This window comes from Trachymyrmex septentrionalis, unplaced genomic scaffold (assembly GCF_001594115.1).
Source record: "Trachymyrmex septentrionalis isolate Tsep2-gDNA-1 unplaced genomic scaffold, Tsep1.0 scaffold86, whole genome shotgun sequence".
NCBI lineage: Eukaryota > Metazoa > Arthropoda > Insecta > Hymenoptera > Formicidae > Trachymyrmex > Trachymyrmex septentrionalis.
The window spans coordinates 715,449-734,829 of NW_017306049.1; the positions used below are offsets into that span (position 1 = coordinate 715,449).

At 32.4% G+C, this 19,381-nt stretch overlaps 1 protein-coding gene across 4 annotated transcripts; it reads right to left on the reverse strand.

The window, feature by feature from the left end:
- Nucleotides 1-1,361: 1,361 nt before the first annotated feature.
- On the reverse strand, nucleotides 1,362-18,571 carry LOC108755184 (zinc finger protein 33A-like). Of its 4 annotated transcripts, none has more exons than XR_001939749.1 (6): nucleotides 15,907-16,211; nucleotides 15,348-15,523; nucleotides 10,496-10,678; nucleotides 8,526-10,415; nucleotides 3,919-4,394; nucleotides 1,362-1,529 (listed from the first exon to the last, which is right to left on the reverse strand). XR_001939749.1 is itself a non-coding variant. In XM_018498045.1 (6 exons), exons 2-6 carry the CDS (start codon nucleotides 16,160-16,162, stop codon nucleotides 4,050-4,052), a joined length of 2,850 nt encoding a protein of 949 aa, XP_018353547.1. In that variant the 5' UTR covers nucleotides 16,163-16,192; nucleotides 18,417-18,571; the 3' UTR covers nucleotides 3,722-4,049. The 4 variants fall into 4 exon arrangements, 2 of the variants coding, with proteins under 2 accessions (XP_018353547.1, XP_018353546.1); XR_001939750.1 differs by lacking the exon at nucleotides 1,362-1,529 and adding an exon at nucleotides 3,722-3,836; XM_018498045.1 differs by lacking the exon at nucleotides 1,362-1,529 and adding an exon at nucleotides 18,417-18,571 and having other exon boundaries at nucleotides 3,722-4,394; nucleotides 15,907-16,192.
- Between the last annotated feature and the right edge of the window lie 810 nt (nucleotides 18,572-19,381).

Below are 19,381 nucleotides of genomic sequence, written 5' to 3' on the forward strand. Positions count from 1 at the left end.
TATACGGAATTAATCGTAATCGATCCAAGTAGATTAAGATAACAGTTAATTGTTGTCGCGCTATATGGATAGAAAGAATTTAATTACAAAAGTTTTTTCTTTTTCTTCAATAATATAATTAATTCTTCATTTAAAAAACGACGAGACACGCCCCACAACGAAGAGACACGCAAGTACCGAGTTCTATTGTAAAAACAAAAAATTTTTTATTCAATAAGTGAGTTAGTTATTGTCGTATTTTTATAAAAAACACTCAGATTAAGTAATATGCTACTGTTTAGATTTAACGCCGAGAAATATTTTAAAAAATTCATTATCCTTTTGAAAAACCAATTAAATGAACTTACGTGTATCCTGTGGTGCGGGGACTCCTCTGTATAACTGAACACTGATGATTTAAGGTAAAGAATGAATTTTAACTACCGTAATGCCAAAAGCCAAAAATGCTGGTCTATTTATATTAGGAAAAAGGAAAAAAGGAAGGGTAAGAAAAGGGAAAGAAAGTGGAAGATTTTAGAGTGGGGCTGGAACTATTATTCAAGGAGAGGGAGATAAAGATCTGGAAACCGCTCCGTATCACTCTGTTTATTTAAACCATTTTTTTGCGTCTTAGTATAAATCATTTCAGATACCAATCTTTTATAATGCGAGCGTTCAGAATCTAATATTTTAGTATTCACCCAGTCTATCGCGTGATCTGTGTCAATTTAATTTAATTAGAAAACAGCTAAATTGTAAAAAGGACTATTGATGCAGCTGACAATCATTCTTAGCGGGATGCCCTCCTTATGTATTTTTGGTGTTTTTTATAAAAATACGACAATAACTAACTCACTTATTGAATAAAAAATTTTTTGTTTTTACAATAGAACTCGGTACTTGCGTGTCTCTTCGTTGTGGGGCGTGTCTCGTCGTTTTTTAAATGAAGAATTAATTATATTATTGAAGAAAAAGAAAAAACTTTTGTAATTAAATTCTTTCTATCCATATAGCGCGACAACAATTAACTGTTATCTTAATCTACTTGGATCGATTACGATTAATTCCGTATAATAAGGAAATAATAAATTTTGTACTAGCTATCGCTAAATTTATCAGTCGAATTGTGTATTTAGTTTTAATTTTTAACGTATTCAATTTTATTGTACTGAAGAGGGTCAAATCTTGACCGAAACGTCTACTTATTGTTATGAATTGTTTTTAAATAATATATAACTTATTTACATCCTTAGTTGTGGCTGTATGCTCTTTATTATTTAACCTTTATCAAAAAATAATTTCGAAAAAACATTACAACATAAAAAATAAAAATAGACGTGCAAAACAAAATTATTTCATAACTCTTATTTGCTTAGTTTGTCACATTTGCGGTGAATAATTGCAAAATGATTTGAAAAATGAGAATTTGTTTTGGCAACTCTTGCATGTTTCTTCATAATTCAAGTTCATAAAATTCATAATGACTTCCAATCCAGTAACCATATATTCAGCTATCCCAATAATAGAAGATTAATAAAATTTTGATAATCCTGTGGACAAAAATCAAATTTATCTAATCATAATTTTTAAACATTTATAGAATTGTTTGAATGAAGAATTTTTTGAATGAAACTCCCATTCTTTTATTGCATATTTTATAGCTTACCTCGAAAGATTTTCAAAACATAATAAAATATTTTTTTCATTAAGTACTTTTCGAGTTATACGGCTTGAAAGTTATGGTATCGCCAGTATTACAGCATTACCTAAGGTGTCCGATCAACGGCTAAACATCTTGATTGAATATTGCTCAGAGTCATGATCTTGATAACATTTGTCAAGATCAAGGCCAATGGAGAGTGTTTCTCTAATTCTTCTTTTTATGTAAAAATGAAAATAAAAAAAAAAACAATCTTTTGAAACAATCTTTTGTGCTTAATGAAAAAATATTTTATTGTAGTATATTTTAAAAAGCTCTCAAGGGGTAAATTACAAGAATATGTAATAAAAAATGAGAAGTTCCATTAAAAAAATTCTATGCGATCTTGTTTTGACCTTGACAACGCCACTCAAGGTCAAACCAATGACATCACCTCATGTCCCCTTTGAAGGCACAAAGCTTTTGTATGAAACGTTTTTTTTTAATGCTTTGTTTCTAAAATGACAATTAGTGACGTTTTATTTTGAACACCTGATATATTATATAGGGTTTCCAAAATTTAAATGGCCAAACTTCTGGAGCATATAGAGGAAAAAGATCTTTTAAAGATTTTTTTTCTTAATTCAAAATAAAAATTCGGGATAAACATAAATACCGGCTTAATCGTAAAATGCATTCGGAATTCAATTTTCGCAAGGTTTAATTTAATTTGCGATCGATTACACAGAAGCCATTTTCATCATAAAATTTGCTTGAATAAGCTTAAATTGCGAAAAGTTGTTCAATTTGACAACTCTAGTCTGTTAATTGCCAGACGTAAACACATGTTGTATTGTTGTGTACAGACTTACAGATGTGTTTCTTTTTGCGTGTGATTTCCAATCGCCGAATATTAATCAAGTGTTTGTGATTGTTAGTAACTAACCACAAATCTACACAGCATCTACAAAGCATTAAAAAAAAGGCACTAAAAAGTATATATAATATATAAGCGCTTTTTTAGAGCTTTGCAGGCGTTTCTGTGCTATTTGAGAATTGATTAAAAAATTCCTCGTTTTATCGAGTACGTACAATAGCAGTGTATCAATATATTGAAACATGACACAATTTATAAAAGAAGAATCTCTCATCATGAAAACGTGTGACTTTGAATATGTGAAGTGAATTGCAATAAACAGTTGTGTCGAACACTATTACAATGTATCTAAAATTATTTGTTTTTTTCTTTTCAAGAAGCTAAAGCAAAATGAAATCATCGAATATCTATAAGATAATAACAATTTTTATAATTAAAATAATAATAAGCTTTTAAAGTGTATTTGGCTTACGTTTTTTTTTAACATTCATAACTCTTTGAGTGCTAAGAAGCGCAATCGCATGTTTCTCATAAGACTTCTCATAAATAAGTAATGCTATGAGCGCGAATTAAAATAATAATAGGCTTTTAAAGTGTATGTGGCTTATGTTTTTTTTTCACATTCATAACTCTTTGAGTATTAAGAAATGCAATCGCATATTTCTTATAAAACTTCTTATAAATAAAAAATGCTACACGCGATAACGCTAATAAAATCATTAAAAGAAATTTTCGTAAAAGTGAGAAATTAGGTAATTATTACGCGTGATAAGAATTATAATGTCTTAACATATAAAATGAAACATATAAAAACAATTAATAAACGTTCTCAAAATTAGGGCCGGTTGTTCCAGCTTCAATAAATTATGTGATTTATCTATTGAATAAACAAAAAAGTAAAAGAGTAAGTGCATAAGAGAGTAAGAAAGTAAGAGAGTGAGCTGAAGTTCATTGAAAAGCGGAATAATCTAGCCTTAGACATACTAAAACACTTGTATGATTTGTGAGTCAACAATAGCTTTACAATGCTTGTCATATGTAATTATTTGTCTAATTTTTCTCTTTTGGCCAAATTTGTCTAACAATTTTATCACAGTAATTAAAAAACAAATCGATATTCAAAGGATTCAATACTTATTTCAATTTTATCATTTTAATTTATAACTTAATAAAATTAGCATATTTAAAGTGTAACAAACAGAGAAATAGAAAAAGAGAATCGAATATGTTCTTATAAATGTGTGAACGCGTCCGATCAGTAAGCATCCCCCGCGTAAGCGCCTATGTTCAATTGTGAGATGTGCTGCTCCTGCTCGTCTTCTCTACACAGCCCGTGATACGCTAAATATTTCTTCTTATAATTTCAAAATTAAGCTTCGGATAAAATTTTTGGATACAATTTGTAAAGAAAAAATCGTCTTACAATTAAGTCAGGAATACATCTTTTCAAGGACATCTGAATTGTTCTGGATCATTTCGTTTATATATCCACTATCTTCTTTCCATTCCAAACGAAACATACCGCCTTTTATATTTATTTCATAGGTTCATATCTCATAGTGTCGCTAATGCAATAGGATCGTCCTCATCGATCTGGTAATCCAAAAAATCCATCCGAATTTGCTGATGCTTCTGCTTATGTGCTTTTAGCGAGCTGGGCTGTATAAAAGTTCTTTGACAAATGTCGCACACATATGGTCGCTCGCCTGAATGCGTACGCTCGTGACGAATAATATGGCTCTGATGATGAAATCTTTTGCCGCAAATACGACATACATATGGACGTTCGTTCGTGTGCGTTCTATTGTGAGTCTTCAGGTCGAATCTTTTAAAGAAAGACTTGCCGCAGTGCAGACAAATATGATTCCGTTGCTTTAAATGATCCCTTTTTACATGCTCCTATATAAGACGTATATCATATTTATAATATATACATACAAGAATGATCCATCTTATATGTAAATCTTAAAAATTATACATATAAAACAATACATTTAAATAAAAATTTCAAATAAAAATTATTTAGTTTTTGAAGGAGATATTTTAGGATCAATATAATTTGTTTCAGATAGAACTATTTCCGAAATTTCAAGATCCTTATCTCATACAATTATGTGCTTGTTTCTTCTTATATAAATCAATTCTATTCATTACTCTGCATGTAAAAAATAAACGTAAGATCTTTACAAACTGAATCATGTGTTTACAAAATATATTTTATATTTTAAATATAAGGTGTAGTAAAAAGAAATCTATTATTTTTCCAATAGATGGCTTTAGTAATCTGTATCTCATGTTGTATAAGTGCGATCGGGTTACGCCAAATGGCGTTAGAAAGATTTCGTACTAAAAAAACTTCTAAGACAGTTTTGTGATTGCTTGAGTCAGTATTGTTTGAGCGCGTGTCAAAGATGGACACCAACAAAGAAAAAATACGCCATATTTTACAGTTTTTCTTCGATAAAGGCGAAAACGCAAGCCAGGCGGCTGAAAATGTGAATAGTGTTTATGGTCCTGATACTGTAACAGTCAATATCGCGCAATTTTGGTTTCGTCGATTCCGTTCCGGTAATTTTGATGTCAAAGATGCACCACGCTCTGGAAGGCCAATTGTCGAAAATGTCGATAAAATAATGGAAATCGTCGAGTCCGACCGTCATGTAAGCACTGTTTCGATTGCCCAGGAGCTAAACATTGCACAAAAAACCGTTTGGAACCATTTAAATAAGGCTGGATACAAAAAGAAGCTCGATGTATGGGTGCCACACGAGTTAACGCAAAAAAACCTCATGGACCGAATTTCCATCTGCGAATCGCTGCTGAATCGCAACAAAATCGACCCATTTCTGAAGCGAATGGTTACTGGTGATGAAAAGTGGGTCACTTACGACAACGTCAAGCGAAAACGGTCGTGGTCGAATCGCGATGAGCCGGCGCAAACGGTGGCCAAGCCAGAATTGACGATCAGGTTTTGTTGTGTGTTTGGTGGTGTTGGCAGGGAATCATCTACTATGAGCTGCTCCCCTACGGCCAAACTCTTAATTCGGACCTGTACTGTCAACAATTGGACCGTCTGAAAGAAGCAATCGCCCAGAAGCGGCCAGCTTTGGCCAATAGGAGAGGAATTGTGTTCCATCAAGACAACGCCAGGCCACACACATCGATAGTGACTCGCCAGAAGCTCTGGGAGCTTGGTTGGGAGGTTCTTATGCATCCACCTTATAGTTCGGACTTGGCACCAAGTGATTACCACCTGTTCCTGTCTATGGCGAATGATTTTGCTGGTGAAAAATTCGCCTCAAGAGAAGCTTGTGAAAATCGACTGTCCCAGTTTTTTGCCAATAGGGACGAGGGTTTCTATGAGAGAGGCATAATGAAATTACCTTCAAAATGGCAACAAGTTATCGAACAAAACGGTGCATATTTGACCTAAATCGGATCATTCTAACTATGCTAAATAAAGCCTTTAATTTAATGCAAAAATAATAGATTTCTTTTTACTACACCTTATACATTACATTTCAAAATATAAAATATCTTGTGAAACGTTTTTTGAAGATCTTAACATCTTAATGCTCGCGGAAAACATTCGGAAGATTGTGGCTGAGTCACCTTTAATTCATACTTTTATTGAATGATCAAAAAATAAAAAATATTAGAGGTAGGGCTGCATAAACGGAAATTTGTGCCCACAGATTTGTGATCTTCGAGCGCTTTCTTCTTGTTCCAATAATGGGTGTATTCAGTACTACAACTGCTCACTGAGCGCTCAGTGAGCTCTTGCATCCATTGGCATATTACTAAAAATATAAATCAAACAGATGCAAGTGAATGCTCAGTGAGCGGTCGGAGTACTGAATACATCTAATGGCCGCATTTACTACTGAAAAAAAGATCGTTAATAATGTTGCCATTAGCTAGGTTCAGCGGACTCAACAGTTAAGTGCGCTCGCTGTTATTGGTATAATCTTTTAGACCATCTTATCAGCATCTGGAAGAATACATCAATAGTAGCGAGCATTTACTCAACTGTTGAATCCACTGAACGCAGCTAATCGTAACATTATTAACGACCTTTTTGTAGTAATTTTATTTTATCCATACTTGCATCTTACCCCTATTTTCATTACCAGTATTTACATTACACATTTCATTAATGAGAAAGTATTTTTTATTAATATACTCAATACGCCACTTACAGTGAAAGATGTTAAACTAATATATGTATATGTCTTAAATGAATTTATCTCAGAAATATGACTACGCGCTATTTTCGGACTTTTAACATAATTAATCTGAAATATTAATAATTCCCCCAAATTTAATTAGAAGTATCTTAAAACCTATAAAGAACTTACTGCAAAAATGTGACCTCAGTCGGAATATATTTCTCAAAATAAATTAATGTAAAATACATCAATTTATGATCCAGACTAACCCAAGTGTCCTTAAAAAGACGCATTTCTAATTCAATTCTAAGACAATTTTTTCTTTTACGAAAATTTTGTCTGAAGCTGAGTTTTCAAATTATAAAGAGAAATACTTAGCGTATCACGAACCGCATAGAGACGGGCAGAAGCGGCGCATTTCACGATCAAACGCGGGCGCTAATAAGGACGCATACTGATCGGATTCACACGTTTATAAGAACATGTTCGTTCTCAAATTGATACTCAAGATACGACAATAATTGCGCTCGATAAGAATTGCAACACCTATTGACATATAATTAAGAAATGCTTTTAAAATCAGACTATTAAACGTACTGAAATACTTGTATGATTTGTGTGTCAACCATAGTTCTATAATGTTTATCGCACGTAATTATTGTTTAATCTCTCTCTTTTATAAAATTTCTCTAACAATTTTATCAGAATAATTAAAAAAACATATCGATACTCGAGAAATTCAATATTTATTTTAACTTAATTATTTTAATTTATGAGTTAATCAAATTAGCATATTTGAAGTGTATGAAGGACAGAAAAATGTGATAGAGGCGATATATTTATTTTGAGAAATATATTCTGGCTGAGGTAATTGTTTATAATAAGTTTTTTACAGGTTTTTCTAATAAATGAAAAAGGAATTAAAATGGACTGAAATTTTATCTATCCGAATGTATATTTTAAATAGCGAAAATTTTTTTATTCAATTGAATTCAGTCCAAATTCGATTAGATTCAATTGGATTCAATTAGATTCAGATATCAATGGATCACGATGCATCGATAACCCGCAAACCCATTGGCACCTCTGAAGAAAACGCTCATAAAAGCCTTAAAAGCATTATTAATTAAATTCAATTGGATGCAACTGGATTGAAAAACTGCATTTCTTATTCAGAATTTCGAATTGAACAGTATTCACGATGCACAGAAAAAGCTCATATTATTTTTTGATTGAAGGCATAGAAATGTGCTTCATACAATTCCTATAAATGATTAAAAATGCATTCCGGATTAAAAAGGATTCATTTTAACGTTTGCGAATGCGTATTTCTGAAAATCTCAATCCGTTCTCGATTACAAGGACGTTATAATCAGATATCGACTTGATTGCACAGATCTGATTGCGCATGGATCCGATTGCGCACGGAATCAATATCGCATACAAAATTGGACGTGATAATATACGAAATAAAAATCTATATTATTTCGAATAAATGTTTAACTCATGTAAAATGGTGCTTAACTCATGTAAAATGCCATCATGAACCTTATTTTGCACCAGTTAATGTGGGGTGGATCTTACTAAATCAATGTATGTACAACTTTGAGCTGCACGAGAAATTACAACTTATGTGAAATTGTATAATTATGAATCTTGTTTTGCATTGTAGAATCGAGCAATATAAAGTCTATTTTGCTAAATCCATATAGAATCTATGTACAATCGGGTCTGTATCCGATTACAACGCTATGTGTATGTATCATCTGTGTTAATAATGATCGTAATCCGTAAGTAATAAATAAAATTCTTAACTATAGTAACATAAGGCTAATGTAACTTAATAAATTGATAGACTTACGTTTACTTGTGATAAGGTGCTATAGACTTTCGGACAAATCTCGCAAACAAACTTTTGCGGACCATCTGAGGTATGATTGTTTGCGATATGTTTGTTCAAAGTAGATTTCCAAGCAAAGGACACTCCACAATCTTTACAATGGAATTTTTGCTGATCGGTAAAATGTATTCCAATGTGTTGTTTATAATTATATGTTGTTGAAAATGTCTTTTTGCATACTAAGCATTGGAACTTTCTTGAAATTATTTTTGATTTTTTCAATTCTTCTGATGTTCTAATGTTTTTAATACTTGCACTTTTAGTCGTTACATCTGTAGACATATGGTTGCTACTGCCTGTATATTCTTTAATATTCTTTATGCCTCGGTTATTTATATTTTCTTCTTGTATCGAGGATAATGGTACATTATCCTCAACACATGCGAAGAAGTCTGATTTACTTTTAGGACAATCAGTTCTTTTATTACTATTTTGCAAAATGTTTGAACAGTCTTTAAAATTATTAGATTGTATGAAATCTTGATTTGCTTCTTGCTCAGCCTGAGAATCTTGTAATAATTCTAATAGCTGTTCACCATCATTTTGAATCAAACGTACCATCGAAAGTTCTTTGTATCCTGAGGATTCTATACCAATATCGGCAATCTCCACAAATTCCAAAAATTTGTCATTACAATTTTCATAATTCAGTCTTTCAAATGCTTCAAGATTAACTTCGACGTATTTATCAAAATCTACATGTGTTTCGTTTTCCAGTAATTCTAAGTTCCCAAAATTGTGTATCTGATTTTTCTTTTGCATATTACTTACACTTTCATTTTCTTTTGAATTTTGTTTGAAATGTTCAGATACATCATGGTTTAAGATAGCATAATTTTTTTCCTCTTTATAAAAATCAAATTGTGTACAATTAAATTCGTTATTTATATCAACAAGATCATCCAGAACTTGTTGATGCTCTATTTGATCGACCTTCTCACTTCCTTTTAGATTTGAATTGATTTTTTTACTATCTCTACAAATATTTGATGAATATCCTATTGTATCTTCCGCATCTTTTGTGTACGAAGCATCCTGCATTTTTTCTACCAAGTTGCTTATTATAAATTCATAAAATTGCTCACCAGTCTCGGTTTGTACTAAATGCAATATTGGTTCTTCGTTGTTTAATATTGTATTATTGGCATTACTAAAATTTTCTAAATTTTCCTCATTGCATGATAAGCCTTCCTGATTCTGCATAGCAGATTTGGAAGTACATATTATTTCATTAGTAACATTATTTTTAGAATGATAGGACTTCATGGAATGATTAAAATTCAGATTGGTTAAGCTGATATTATTACAGTATCTAGGCTCATCAAATTTTAACATTCCTGAATTAGAGAGTTCTATATACAATTGATTGTCATCATCATTTACTGGTTTATTACATTTTTTATTTTCACTAATAATTCCTTTGCTTATTTGTTTATGCAGAAATTTTTTGTCCGTCAAAACTTCATTAGAATTATAAATAGGAAAATTTGTTTCTATATTTAATGAATTTTTTATGTTATTTACGGAAGATTCTTTATAAATTCCTCGGGATATACATATATCTGAATCGCTTGATCTCACAATGTATTCATTATTTTGACTTTCTGATTCAGTATTAGATTCTCTATCTTGAGATAGGACGGTAAAATTGTTCTTATCTAATTGATGTAAATTAGTTATACTGTCTTTAAATGATATTTGTTCATGATTATTAACTATATCTTGAGAAGAATTTGAAATAGTATTATTCATTGATAAGTTAGTAGATCCAAGTCTTTCCTCAATCCTGACAAAATGATCTTGCGGTGATCGATTTGTACTCTCATTTTCGGCTAAATTACTTTCACCAAACTTTTCATACATTTTATATTAGATATTTATATTTATATTTATATTATAATAACTAAATCTAAAAGATATCAGGTATTTACCTGCTTAGACGTGACATAAATAATAGTCTCGAATAAACACGCTTTGCTGCCCATATCAATGTTGCGTTGATCGGAAATCATCTCATTTTTTGCATCTGAGTCTCTAGTAGTATTCTGGTTAATATATTTTGGCTCCATATGAGATGTTTCATGAATTCTATTTCTTATATTATTATCTATTGTCTGAAAAATCAACAATAATAATACATAAGTAATATATAAACATTGGATTATTTAATGAAAAAATTATAAATTTACAGTTTTTTTAAATACATATGAATTTAATTATTATTTCTTGTAATTATGCTGACAATACAATTAATGCTCTATATACTAATGGAATATATATTAATGGAATAATACTTTTTATATTTTACAAAAAAAAAAATACTTTTGAAGAAAAAAAATATAATCAAAACTTCTCTAATAAGTTTTGCAATAAGCATTGCTGCTTAGTAATCAATTATTGTTTTTTTAACTCTTTATTGCACAAATGTTTTAAAATATATTTTATTGAATTTTAATATAAAATTGATTAAATCCTTTATATGGAAGTTGTTGAAATCTGTTGATTTTGTAAAGTAAAAATCAAAAAGTCTCAATATCGCAATTAAATTAAAAAATTTAACTATGGCTTATATACGTAACTAAAATTTTTTAGACACGGTTCCTTTAGATTTCAAACTTCAAAGGAGAATATTAAAAAGGGACCGATTTTTCTTCAAAAGGGTGTAAGTAAAAGGAAATATTTTTTGTAGATTCTGATGTCCTAGATATATAAAAGTATTAAATAGTTTATAGCGTTTAGGAACACTTCGAAAATTGAACAGAAATATGGTGAATTTATTCGAATTTCAATATTCTTACTTAATTTTCGAGGTGTTTCCCAAATGCCACAAACTTTTTAATAATTTCCTTGTATCCAGATAATCAAAATCTACAAAAAAAATTATTCTTTTTATTTACCTTTTTGAGTAAAAATCCTTCTCTTTTTAACATCCTCCTTTAAAAACAAAATTTGAAAATTTAAAGTGATGTATTTAATATTGAAATGGTTTTTGTTCTGTATTAGCATAACAATCGCTAGTCTCGGGGAAGGAAAACTAGTTGCAGTAGTGATCCCCGGGGTGGGTGGGTCCCAATCACCATGACACAGCACGTCCTCGGGTTGCGGATAGAGGAAAAGCCTCGCTATCTCGGTTGAGGATAGAGGCTAGCTGCGAATAAATTGAATAAGCAGTCGCGGACAGCCGATTGGAATGGTCCTCCTGTTTGGGGGTTGGGCGTGGGTTTGATAGGCTCACACCGTGAAACGACTTTATCTTGAAACAATCAAAACTCGCCATGGATTCTTCTGGGGTAAAATTTTCCGGAGGTAAACTAGTCCCCCGTTCGGATCTCCGGGTGGGGACTACCTCGGGGAACTCATGTCGTATAAAGTCAAAACGCGGGAGAGACTTCAAAGTGGGTACGTGGAACGTCCGAAGTCTTTACAGACCTGGGGCGTTTCAATCGATGGTCGGGGAGGTCGAAAGGTACGGGGTAGAAGTTGTCGCGTTGCAAGAAACAAGATGGGCCGGGGAGGGTTCGCTTAATGCGGGTTCGTACACGCTTCACTATGGAGGGTCGGAGATCCATAGTCTTGGCATCGGTTTTATGATTAATAGGAAAATCTTATCCGCGGTAAAAGACATTAAATTTATAAACGAAAGATTAGGATTGCTCGTTGTGCAGGGCCGATGGTACAAGATCGCGATAATCAACGTACACGCGCCGACGGAAGATAAAGATGGCGAAATTAAAGACGGGTTCTACGAAGAACTCGAACACCTCGTGGATCAATTACCGAACGATTACATGAAAATAGTCGTGGGAGATTTTAACGCGAAAATCGGTAAAGAGGACATTTTTAGACCAACGATCGGGCTCGAAAGTTTGCACGAGGAAAGTAACGATAACGGAGTGAGGGTAATTAACTTTGCGACCGGCAAAAATCTTATCGTCAAAAGCACGTATTTTAAACACAAAAATATCCATAAACAAACTTGGATTTCCCCGGATGGAGGCACGCGTAACCAAATTGATCACGTTCTTGCAGATAAACGGCGTCACACGAACGTACTCGATGTCAGGTCTTATAGGGGGGCGGATTGCGACTCGGATCACCTCTTTGTAATTGCCAAAATCAGGGAACGTCTTTCGCTAAACAAAACTAACGGGCAGTTGTTTGGAACTAAACGTCTAAATGTACAAGGTTTGATCGAGGGAGAAAACGGAATAAAATACGCGGTCGAAGTAACGAATAGACTCGCGGCTTCAAAGGAAATAGATGAATCGGATGATAACACGGTTGATAAACACTGGGAAAACGTACGAGACGCGATAGTAAAATCGGCGGAGGCCACGGTTGGTTTTTGTAAAAGGAACAAAAACAAGCCGTGGTTTGACGAAGAATGCGTAAAAATTGTTAAAGTACGAAACGAAGCGCGCATCACGTGGTTGGCTCAAAATACGAAGGAAACTCGGGATCAGTTTCTTAAGATTAGGCAAGAGGCTCATAATATGTTTAAAATTAAGAAGCGTCAATACTTAAAACGTAAAATTGAAGAAATAGATGAAAATTGTAAAAGCAGTAACGTACGAGGCACGTACATGGGGATAAATAATTTTAGAAAGGGATTCCAAGCTAGGACGGAAATGGTGAAAGATGAGAACGATAATTTAGTTACGGATACAACGGCAGTTTTAAACACATGGAAAAATTATTTTGATCGGTTATTGAATGTCGAATCTGAAAACGACCGGGAAATAGAGAATTTTGAGTATCACACGGCTGAACCTAGGATTAACGAACCGACAATTTCAGAAGTAGAAAGCGCGATTAAAAAATTAAAAAATCACAAAGCACCGGGTAATGACTTGATTCCGGCGGAACTGATTAAATGGGGGGGAAGTAGATTGATAGAAGAAATTCAGAAATTAATTATCTTAATATGGAATAAAGAAGCATTGCCGGAACAATGGAAAGATTCAATTATAATCCCGATTTTCAAAAAGGGGGACAAAATGAGTTGTAATAATTACCGGGGTATCTCACTTTTACCTACATGCTATAAAATTCTGTCGAATATTTTATTAATGAGGCTTGTACCATATGCAGATGAGATAATTGGAGATCATCAATGCGGCTTTAGGAGAAATAGATCGACTGCGGACCAAATCTTTACTATTCGGCAAATCTTGGAGAAAAAATGGGAATTCGACCAATCGGTACATCAACTTTACATTGATTTTAAAAAAGCGTATGATTCGATAAAACGGGAGAAAATGTATGAAATTTTAACTCGGTGGGGGATACCCAAAAAATTGGCTAACTTAGTCCAAGTTTGTTTAAAAGATACCAGAGGTAGAGTAAGAATAGGTAATCAAATGTCGGAAACTTTTAATATTCATAGCGGATTAAAGCAGGGGGATGCATTGTCACCTCTTCTGTTTAATCTAGTATTGGAATATGCTATTAAAGAAATGCAGAAGAGTAATGATGGTTTGCAGTTGAACGGTACAACACAAATATTAACATATGCGGACGATATTGCTTTGTTGGGAGATAATAAAGAAACACTAATAAATAACGCTAAAATTCTATTAGATAAAACGAAAGAACTGGGGCTGCAAATAAACGTTGAAAAAACTAAATATATGGTCACTGATAGAATTCAGAATATTCATAATAACGGAAACCTGGTCGTCTGTGATAAAATTTTTGAACGGGTTAGCAATTTTAAGTATTTAGGATCGATTTTAAACCAAACTAATGAAATAAGAGAAGAGCTCAAGAGAAGAATTAATTTGGGGAATGCGTGCTTCTATTCGGTTAAGAAACTACTCGGTTCGCGGATATTGTCTAGGCGCTTAAAAATTAGAATTTACAGAACGATTATTTTACCGGTAGTCCTTTATGGCAGCGAAGCGTGGTCACTTACATTACAAGACGAGAAAAGATTTAGGGCTTTCGAAAATAAAGTACTTCGAAAAATCATCGGGGCAAAACGCGATGAGGAAACGGGCGAATGGAGAAAATTACACAACGCAGAATTACATCAATTATATAATAGTCCGGATATTATTAATGTCATAAAATCGCGTCGATTAAGATGGGCAGGTCACGCGGCGCGTATGGATGAGAATCGAATTGCATATAAAGTACTAATTGGTAAACCGGATGGGAAAAGACCATTAGGTAGACCAAGACGTAGATGGGAAGAAAATATTAGAATGGACCTTAACGAAATGGGGTACGAGGGTCACAAATGGAGGGATCTGGCTCAGGGACGGGAACAGTGACGGGATTTGGTATTTGCGGCAATGAGCTTTCGAGTTCCTAACGCCTAATAATAATAATAATAATGGTTTTTGTTATTTTTTAACGAAAAAGTCTCGATTTTACAAGAAAATCACATTACTCCATGATTTCACTGAGTTTTTGCAAGGTCAATTAATTAAAAAAAATCAATACGCATTATTTTGTTTAAATATTCGACAAGAAGTTTAAGTGATATTAAATTTTAAAATTGATCAGAAACGTCTTATGACCCGATTTTAAGCACTTTTTGTTTTGTCTAGAAATATTATCTTTACATCCACAATTTATAAATGTAGTATGGACTCACTTTACATCAATTTTCGATTTAACATGGATTGATATTACATCAATTTCCGACACTTTATTTTGCACTTTATTAGCAATGTCGATAATGTGATATCTAGTTCACATCATTTTATAAAAATGAGTACTGTTAATGTACGAGAGCTTTTCAAGTCTATATTATTAAATGTAATAATGATTCATCACCTTGTTTTCTTTCAATCCACGACTGTTGATTTGTGATTTATCACTGATAAGACTAGGATTATAATACTGCTGCGCGACTTCCTTTGGTATTCCATGTATCATTTGTTTGTGCCTTGCTAATGAAGACATTTGTGTAAAATTCTTATCACAAATTGAACATGAATACGGTTTAATTCCTGCATATGAAATAAACAAAAAAATACTTGAATCTATTAATCGTTTTCTTTAATTTGTAATAAGATATAATAAGATAGAATAAATACGTTTAAATGTAAGTAAAGATAATTATTTAATTTAGCCCTGTCAAACTTGATGAGATTTAGACTCATTTGATGCGTTTTGCATGAAATGAAAGAAGTCTGACAGAAAATAGTCTTAATATCTTGATTCATAGGGCAGAGCAACGCTTTTTTCTGCTAGAGTCAATTATTTCGCGCAAAAATGTATCAAATGAATCTAATTTCGTCAAGATTGAAAATGAAGGACTAAATTGAATAATTATCTTTTACTTACATTTAAATATATTTATTTATTATTATAGATGTATTCAATATCTTACCTGTATGCATTCTACAATGTCTTATAAGATTCGATATATGACTGAACTTCCTCCCACAGATCTCACAAATATAAAAATTTGTTCCTAAATGAATGTTTAAATGAGTGCGCAAATCTGCTTTGCGAAAGAAACCCTTTCCACATATCTGGCATATTTGGGATCTTTCTCCTAGATGTAAACTCCGATGATGATAATCCAATTGTGAAGCACGATCGAAAGTTGAATTGCATTGGAGGCACTTGAATGTTTTCAGCATTTTGTGATACACACCTCTGCACACACAATTCTGCTGTCAATAGCAAATAAAATTCCATATTATTTCTCAATAACCAAATGTTTTTAGAAAGAGGGGGAGGGGGGAGAAGGAGAGGGGGAGAGAAGAGGAGGGGGAGAAGAGAGAGGGAGGGGAGAGAGGGGGGAGAGAGAGAGAGAATCATTTACTTGACTATATGTTGACTTTATTCAATATATATTCAAGTAAATGCAGTCACAACAAAGAAAGCAGCTTTACAACTGTCATAATATTTTTTAATTGTTTGTGTCATGAATTTTAGTATTAGACCCATATTTTTGAAATTTTGTACGCGGAAATTATTCGGGTCAATGATTATAAATTAGAAGTTAAAATTTTAAAATTCAAAACAGTCGATATAATATGGCGGATTAATAATTCAAATAATTTTTAACATATTTATTTATTTATAAAAATAAATTATTTAGCGAAGAACAGTTCACGGCGAATAACGAGAGAAAGCGATCGAGAGAGAAAGTACCAAGATGTTGTCAACAAATCTAGGTACACAGAGTCAAGAAATTCGGTATAGTTTTGTAAATTCAAAACTCTATTTTTGTTTATATATATATACAATCTCAGACGTTAATTTTATCTCAGATGTTAAATTTTTGTAGATATTCTTTTTCATATTTAAAATTTTAGCATGCTCCCAATCAAAATTATGACTCATTGAGAGCTTATATATGTTCGATAATAATTGAATGTTGACTAGTATTTCTATTTATTCTGCAATCGACCCAAATTTAAGATCGAAACGTTTATATATATTTTGTGTAATAAATTAAATAAACACATGAACAGCTAGTGTATGGTCTTTATATTCCGATTGTTTTATACATTTAGAAACTTTTCGTAAATTTGATTTATATAAAAGTATTCACACAAGTACAGTTACCAAAAATGAATAGTTTAGTAAATATTATATATAAGTAGATATTATATTTTAAAGATACTTTGCAGTTCAATTAGACCAAAAATAGTAACTAAATGGCGCTAGAGCATATCTGTTAATTTTTTTATGATTTTGTTTAAGAAATCTTTGAGCTCATAATTTACAGAATATCACAGTTTTAGCTAATTCGATTGAAATTATTTTTTTCATATGATTAATACGAGAGGTCTTTTATCAAAAAACACAGAATATGAATCCTTTTTCCCCGTGATAGTCTTCGCATCCTATCTTTCTTTTTTCAAGAAACATACGATCAATTCCCATTGCAGTTAAACGCAATAATAATATACACAGATGTATATTAAAGCCGCACTAATTTAACCTGTATAAAAATGAAATATCTCAAACGATAAAACCTAAATTTACAATATATTCTTTGCTTCATGTTTTTTGCTTTTTATCGTATGCCTTTTTCCTTCTTTGCAACTGTTTTATATACCAGAGACCGTCTTTAACGGTAACGTTTCTTTTTATGTGTTTCTTATTTCTTTTGAGGTTCACCTTTTATCTGGAGCGAAAACAAAAAACCGGGTAAAAATCAAACAGGTAAGAAAAAATCGTAAAAAACAAAAAAAAAACAGAAAACAAAGAGCACATTTTGAATTAGGCTTAAAATATCCAATATATATTTTGCCAAATAACACAGTAAAGTGCACTGAGAATTTTTAATCCGTTGACATATTTTTATATTTATATTAAATATATACATCTTTATGTTAAATTGCATATGACGGTTTTAATGTGCATTAATACACATTAATTCAACTAAATTAGCTGCAGTTATTAGTTGCTTTCCATTCACACCAAAATTTGAGTAATTCTCATTGTGATGTTATTATACTCACAAGGGAACTTCCTCATTCCGATTTTTATTTTGCCTTTACCTATAAAGTATTCATGTTTCGGGAAAAAAAAAGTTCCTATTTGAAGACAGCGTATCAAAGAACAAGAACTTTGACTGCATGCGACTGTGATTGCAAAACGTGACATATATTAACGTACAAATTTCATTAGTTTATTGTTATTAGTAACGAAAAATGCAGATTTTGCGCATAAAGAGTCCTCTCCATCATTAATATCTCGGTTGAGATCGAACATTTGCCTTAAAACATAAATATACTTTACTGATGAAAGCGAAATTGAAATCGGAGTTTTATTCCGAAATCAAAGACACTTGGGGAAGTTCCTTTATCAGTTGATAAAGAACGATCAGCACGTTCCTCTTCATTCTGACAAGCAAGATTAAACTGAGTTTTTACTTACAATCACTTACAAGCTCGCGACCGTGTGCTTGCGTATGCTTTAAACCTTGTGTTCACAATATTAAATCAGTCCGAATTTTCGATCCGAGTTCTCGAATAGAAACAAATGTACACATATACTCTGATAATTCTAAATAGAATATGGTCGAGAATGTAACGTTAATGGTGCGACCACAATAGAAGGAATAAGGAATAAAGATTCTAACCTATCAAAAACCGTGTATTCCAGTGTGTCCGATATCATTGAAATCATTATTCCTTATTCCCAATTCCTTATTCTTTCTATTGTAAATGTACCTTAAAGATTATTTAAAAACACATTCAATAGTAGCGTTCCATTGTGAAATAGTCCATCCTGAATAGTCCATATGAAGGGAATGGAATAGTCAGTCACACTTTTATTCTGTGGATGTAGTACAGACACGAACCACATTTCGAAGATATGATTTTATCGACAGTTAGTTTCCACCGAAGGTTTAATCCGGATCAGAATGTAAGAATCAACCAACAGTCGAGTATTCCTCTGTTACAGTCGAACGACAGGCGAATGCTGTAGTTGGTTGGTTCTTACTTTCTGATCCGGATTAAACTCTCGGTAAAAACTAGGCCAGTGTGTAAGAAAATGGATAGTCATGTAATATAATTCTCAAATAAAAAATGAATGTACTGGCAGTCGTGTACAGGCAATTTCAAATGTATATCAGAAAAAAGGTCAGCGTAATCTCTCTCAGGCCGTCGTCCCATGAGCGGAAATTTACAGTGGAATGGAACAGCGAAATTAATCACAATCGCAGAAAAAAAAGCAGAGTAATAACTGTAGAGTTGTGATTGATCTCGCTATTTCGTTCCGCTCTAAATTTCCACTTCATAGAACGCCTGGCTCCTATCACATGGCTCCTACACATTAGACGCGGAAACGCTTGCCGCGCGGCAAAATCAGATGCGGTAACCAATGAACACATTAGA